Genomic DNA, 6,646 nt, shown 5'->3' with positions numbered 1-6,646 from the left:
GAAAACTTTCATGGAGAAAGCCGATGTAAGATGCTGAGGCTGGCATGGTGAGAGGAGGCCTGGGACAGGAGGAAGAGAGTCTGGTCACCTTCGAGTACCAAGTTCCGGCCACTCAACTAGAGTATTTGTAACCTTCTATGGTAAGCTGAGACAATAATCCTCCCTGTCTTAGCCTTCGTTAATTAGATTGGGTTCCATCGCTTGCAAACACCAAGATCTATCATTCATTTGGCACTTTATTGTACACTCTTTTACTATTATCACAAGTGTTTTTATACAAATGTCTCATTTCCTCAACAAGAAAATAACTTTCTTGACTGTGGTAGTTCATCCTAGGGCCCCTTCCTGCAGCGTACCCACTCCAGGGCTGAGCTTGTTACAGTAGTTTCTCTTTGCTCCGAACCTGCACCCAGCTGACTAGTTCACATGAGAATCAGCCATTGATCTAGGAATTTGCCCATATTATGCAATTTATTTGAAATATTAGAAATTGTTTTCCATCTATCTGTTGATTTAGCTTTCCTAGATAGGTCCTCCCTCCTGTTAAGATCTTCAGTGAGGTGCCTCTTTTTCTAGGTGATGGGTAGTGTTCCTCCCTCCAACTGATCAGCCTGTGTGTGACCCAGCTATATTATCTGGGATTTTTTTTTTTAAGAGGTAGAGTAATAGGTTTATTGAAGTGCAGAGCTACAGTTCTCTTGCGAGAGGGGGTACCCGAAAGTGGGATGACCCCTTATCTGAGAATTTTTACACTTTATGTACTTTACTTGATATCCTGGCAATTGACATAAACAACATTTGGCATCACTTTGCTACTTATAAAACAAACAGCAAACACCCAGTCTGTAAATATAGTATTTAAGTTTTACTACTGAATCTCAAAACTAGTTGGGATATTTAGAAAGAATTTAATTTGGCTGCTGAGTGGAAACCAAAGGGTGTATTTCTTTGAAAAGATGAAACCAGTGGGTTGATGCCTAAACACGAATGTCTGCACAGATGGAAATCCCAAAGATACCCAGGAGTCCAGCCTTTGCACAGCCTTTAGCAGAGACATTATCTGAAAAAGAGGAACAGTTTCAAAGAAAGAGTGTTGAGGAATATATTATTAGAATGCAGCAAACCAATTTATTTTTGTAAATATCTTGACTAGGGGTTGTACATGTAATTTCATGTTGCCTAAGATTTTAGCTGTACTTGTTTTGCAAAGGATAATGATGTATTAGCTTAAATAGAATGACAATTCCTGTGAATACTATACGGCTCAATCTAGTTGATCCTATGACACTCTGCATTGATGCCACGCCTATGTGTCTTAACTTATAAGTAATAATGATCTTATACCAAAAAGTCTTAAGTAAAAATTTTTTCTGGGCAGTAGAAATGTGTCGAATGCTAATTTTTTTCATCTTCATCTACTCTCCACTACTCTGAGGAATTTTTGTTGTTGTTGTTGTTGCCGTTATTTGTCGTTGTTGCATTCAACATCAGTGGCCCCACCTGTCTTTTACTCCGGCCTCTTTGCCATATTTAGAAACTCTATGTAAAAATACCAGTGATGACTGCAGTGACATATGTTTCCTGGATAAACCAGGCCTTTTATTCCTTCTCTGTTAGTGCACTTGCCTGCTCTTTTCTTGGACCAACTTTATCCTAGATTCTGAGAATATATCTTTTTTAAACATCTTTGAGGAATAATTAACAAATATATTTGTATATATTTAAAGTATATGACATGATGATTTCACATACATATACATTGTAGAATGATTACCAAGATCAAGAAAATACAACCATCACCTCACATAGTTAACATAGGTAACTTTTTTGCATACGTGGTGAGAATGCTTAAAATTTGCTCTCAGCAATTTGCAAATATGCAATATGTATTATTAACTAGTCATCATGCTGTACATTAAAGAACCCAATAGTTTTTTCTTGGCACCCAGGAGTCCTATTTCTTTTCTTTCATCTTATATGTTAACTGGTCAATTTCTCCACCAGATTATGTGTTCCTTGGGGGCAGAGTTTTATTCATTTCTGTATCCCCCTAACATTTAGCAAAATTTCCATACATGGTCAGTATCTAATTCCTAAAGTAAACCAAACTGAGTCTTGTTTCACTTTTTTTTTTTTTTTTTTTTGTATTTCACACAACACCTAGCAGTGTCAGGTAAGCATATCAGAGCTTTCAGAAAATATTTGGTGAAGAAAAGATTTGTTGGTACTCACCTGTCTTTTCAACCACTTCCCCTTTATACAAAGGGACATGTCTGCAGAGCTGCTCAATGGGTGACCCGAACAGGAACCAGTCCACATCTATGATCAGAGACTGCAGAGGGTTGTACTTGACCCAGGTATATTTGTTGGAGAACATTTTGTTCAAAACCTAGATCAGATGTTAGAATGGAATTGGGTAAAATAAAGTGACATGAGCTGGGGTATCTTATTCTAAATTGTGACTTTTCCTCTTTCAAATTATTACATCGAAGGCAGTCAGGGATCTCAAGACGTCATCTCCTTCTGACCACTAGGTCATCAGAGAAGCGCCATTATTTCCAGTGTTAGTCTGCTCTGGTGACAATGAAACCCAGAGAGGGTGAAACTCATGCCAAAGGTGGCGAAAATGGAAAATTACAGAGGGAGAATTAAATCCCAAATTTCTAGCTTCATACAGTGTTTATCTTCACTACACTGTATAGTTTCTTTGCACCTTGTGTCCTCAGATATTATAACCACTCATTTTCCTGCCAGTCAGTATTTCTTAGAGCCCTGCTCTGAGAACAGAGGCTGTTCAATTCTTTCTACAGAGACACTGGAACTTATTATAAGTTTTTGTATTTGGGACTGCATGGTGGAAATCAAGCTAAGAGATGTACTCCTGCCTCAAAAACAATAAATGTGAAAACACTTTAATAAGTGGAGGGTATCACATCTACTATAAGGTGTAATATTATCTTCCCCCTCACCCTCTTCATTTCTTTATAGGCACCAGTATTCGCTGCCTCAAGAACAGGGAGTAGTTAAGCGTACTCCAGAATTACCTTCCTCTCATAGATGTACCGTTTGAGTTGGTCCAGAGCAGGGATGGCTTTATGGTTCATCTTCAGGACGTAGCAGGCTCTTCGGGACAGCACCCTAGATGCGATGTAACCCTGAGGCACCAAAAGTACAGTTACTGCCTCTCCCGATTCCCTGGGTTCTGCACTTGGTGAGGATGACATCTGAACCTTGAGAAGCCTTGAGTATGCACAGTGAGGACATGTGATTGCTTTTCAATCTGCAATCAGTTCTATCCATCTGACTTCTTTTTCATAGTATTTTTATTTTTTCATTTGTCATGTCTATCTCTGAAATTTTGAAAACCCATGACTGTGCCCTACGTTTTATGTGACAGAACCAGGGTTTGCAGTTTGCGATTTGAAAGACTGAGAAGCAGCAGGTCTCTGTTTCTTTCTATAGACTTTGTCCAGCCTCTTCCTCAATTTAGAGTAAATTCCATAATCTTTAGAACCATGCTTTCCAATATGTTAGTTATTAGCCACATGTAGCTATTTAAATTTAAACTCAAACTAAATAAAATTTAAAATGTACTTCCTCTGTCACACATTTCAAGTGCTCAGTACACACAGTGGCTGCTTCTTTCTGGAAAACACAGTTTCAGAAAGTTCTATTGGACGGTGTTACTTCAGAAACTCTCCTTAACATCCCCACGCCCACCCCGACACACACATACATGCTTCATCTATTCTTCCCTCCTTTACCATCTTCTCTCCATCTTTTCTCTGCCTCAAACTCAAGCTGGCTGGATAGGGATGGGTTGAAGGAAGTTGGGATTGGAAGAGCAGTGGAGGGTGAGGACGTTGGAGCCAGAAGGAGATTATCTCCATCTCATTTTCATCTAGAGTAGACTTTTCTCTACAGAATTCCAAATACTCAGGTAGCCTATAAGACTGTATATAACATAAACCCTTCTACTTCCTGTTTTTCAATTCTTTCAAATTGCAAGTTCCTAAAATTCAAACATAGACAGAGACCAAGCCTGATGATAGTGGAAAATGCATGAACTAAATCTTCACCACTTCCATTTTTAAAAGATAGTTGTGGGATTTTCCTGACAACTGCTTAAAAACCGTTTCACAATAACTTCCTTTTAACCTGTATCTTTCAAAGACTCTCTACTTTCAACTGTGTTCTGGAACTCCCAATACCCATGAGGAGGAAGCTTGTGAGGAGGTTTCTAGACGAAAAGAAGAAGAAAAGCACATTCAGATGACCTACTTATATCCACAGTGCTCATATCCTCTGCCCCTAAGTTAAAGCAGGTTTATAACTATTATCGGTGAAACAAATGGAAAACAAACAAATAAATAAATAGATAAAGGACAGAATAAGTTTTCTGAGCAGGTTTCTGAGACTTATTGTTAATAATAGTAACTAAATCTTGGAGATAGTTTGGTATTTTTTAAGTAACACACTTTCCTTCTTACAGAAGAAGAATGACTTATTGCATATACCACATACATAGTTAAATGTGTATAGCTGTTCTAGATTTCTGCTATTTTGCAATTTTTCATGATTTTTTTTCTGCATAATTTTTTTGTATGAGAAGCCCTAATTCATTAACTTACTCATTCAACAAATATTTTTAAGAGTCTGTGTGCCAGACACTATTTTGGGCTTCGGTCACTCTCTCTGAGCCTGTAATGAGACATCGTCACATGCCCAGTTTCTGCTTGCAGAGGTCAAGTAAACGTGTATGTTTCTTGTTATGTTTTTTTCTTAGAAGTGATTTTGTTTTGTTTTGTTTTTTAATCAGTAGTTTGATTATTTAAAGGGAAAAAATAGAAGTAAGAAAATTCTGATGAAATCGAAAGAGTAGATTTTGGAATTCAAATATGTACTAAATGACTACCTTCTGCCCTTCAGAAACCCAGTCTTATAGAATATAAAAATTTCCTCGCTGCTTACGTGCTTATAGTCAAAAATCGTCGTAGAGGAGCACGATCCTGAATGAATGTTAATGATAGCGGTATTTTTTTCATTGTCAATTGTCATTGTCTCTTGCACATTGCCACCTTTGTTGTTTGGGCTAATGATGTTATAAACCTAGATTGAGAACAAAGACATAATGGTTTTTCCATTAATCACATGCATTTGAAAGGATCCCTCCCAGCAAAATAAAGCCGTCCACCTGCTATGACCAAGAAATTGAAGCCTGAAACCTTTCCGCTGGGATCCCAGACCAAAAGTACGTACTAAAATAAAGATGCAAAACTCTTCCTCATAGTTTACTACATATTGTATGGGAGAATCAACGACAACACAGGAGAAATGAGACTGGTGACATTTGAAAGCAATAGGTTACATTTTTTAAGGTATTGCAATTGGAAATAAATTATGGCATTGTTTCCATTATTGGCCATTTCTGTTTCTGGGATTCTCTCCAAAATAGACCACATGGACACTCTACTGTCCTTCAAATCATCTTGTATCTTCCTTTTCCTCTCCCCACACTATCAAGCTATAAAGTCCATAATGAATCGACTCACATCGTATCCATGAGATTGTGTTCCAAAGATGGCCAGCGCCACCAGAAATATCACCTGAAAAACAGAGCAGTCACTTCCATTCCTTGTAGGGTAATCACTGAAGGGGACACTAGACAGGAAAAGTGTAAATATCTCAGAAAATGCACACTGAGGGACAATGATGAGTCATCATGGGTGGTCACCGATCCATTTCTAAAGTATGAAACACACACACATTCACCCTTTTGAAAGGTATTTATTGAGTTCGTGATATTTTTCAGACACAGGTTTCTACTTTTGTCAACCAATTCCCAGCCCTTCCCAACATCAAAACCTACACAGCATGTGCTCCTATGCCGGGAAGAACTTGGGGCAGGTGGGCAGTGAGGAAGGACTGATTTTACTCTGAGAATACCTTGGTAAGACTCACACTGGTTTTGAATTACAAGAGATTAATTTGCATTTACTCGTAAAAAGAAAAGAATTATTTAATTCCTTGAGAGTGAGAAGGTTAAACAGATTGAAAATGATTCACGGGCAACAGACACAATGGATTCCTAAAGGAAACTATGAAAATAAGATGCTTGGGGGCATGATTGACTGTTGAGGCTGACACCAAGGAAATCTCCCTATTCTCCTACTAACCCATGCCTTAGCGACACCATCAGACACGTGTTAGGCTAGCAGGCCGTGAGACTGACACTGAGGCACTCAGGCAGTTCTGACAGTTTTCTGTAGTTATGTAAAGTCTGATCCAACGAGCCGATCCTGGTTTCGTGCTGTCTCTTCTGAACATCACAGTGTGCCGCACTGTCATTGAAAACTGCTGGTGTTGGGGGTCTGCAGGAAGGCAGACATTTTGAAGAACCATCAGTAGGATTTTCTCCTTCATTTTCCATATAGCCAATAACATTTGTCTCCTGGTGACTGCGTGTGGAGCGTGCAACAAAAACCTGTATGCAGATATCTAATCTGCCTACTTACCTAGGGATGCGTCAGCTTGACTTCAGGTTTCTAGTAATCTCTGACACGTCTATGTATTCTATTTTATGGATCTAATATAGAGGTTTTTACAGATGACTGGAGAACTGATCACCTTAGTGATATGATTAGAA

General features: G+C 38.5%; 1 protein-coding gene across 1 annotated transcript; it reads right to left on the bottom strand.

Moving 5' to 3' along the window:
* Nucleotides 1–977: 977 nt before the first annotated feature.
* Nucleotides 978–6,430, bottom strand: GKN2 (gastrokine 2). Its single transcript, XM_023533855.1, has 6 exons — nt 6,233–6,430; nt 5,553–5,606; nt 4,972–5,109; nt 3,045–3,155; nt 2,233–2,389; nt 978–1,060 (listed from the first exon to the last, which is right to left on the bottom strand). The coding sequence occupies exons 1-6, from the start codon at nt 6,428–6,430 to the stop codon at nt 978–980; spliced, it is 741 nt and encodes a 246-aa protein (XP_023389623.1).
* Nucleotides 6,431–6,646: the final 216 nt, after the last annotated feature.

Source organism: Pteropus vampyrus, unplaced genomic scaffold (genome assembly GCF_000151845.1).
Source record: "Pteropus vampyrus isolate Shadow unplaced genomic scaffold, Pvam_2.0 Scaffold113, whole genome shotgun sequence".
In the NCBI taxonomy this organism is placed as follows: domain Eukaryota; kingdom Metazoa; phylum Chordata; class Mammalia; order Chiroptera; family Pteropodidae; genus Pteropus; species Pteropus vampyrus.
This window is presented reverse-complemented; position numbering and strand designations above follow the sequence as displayed.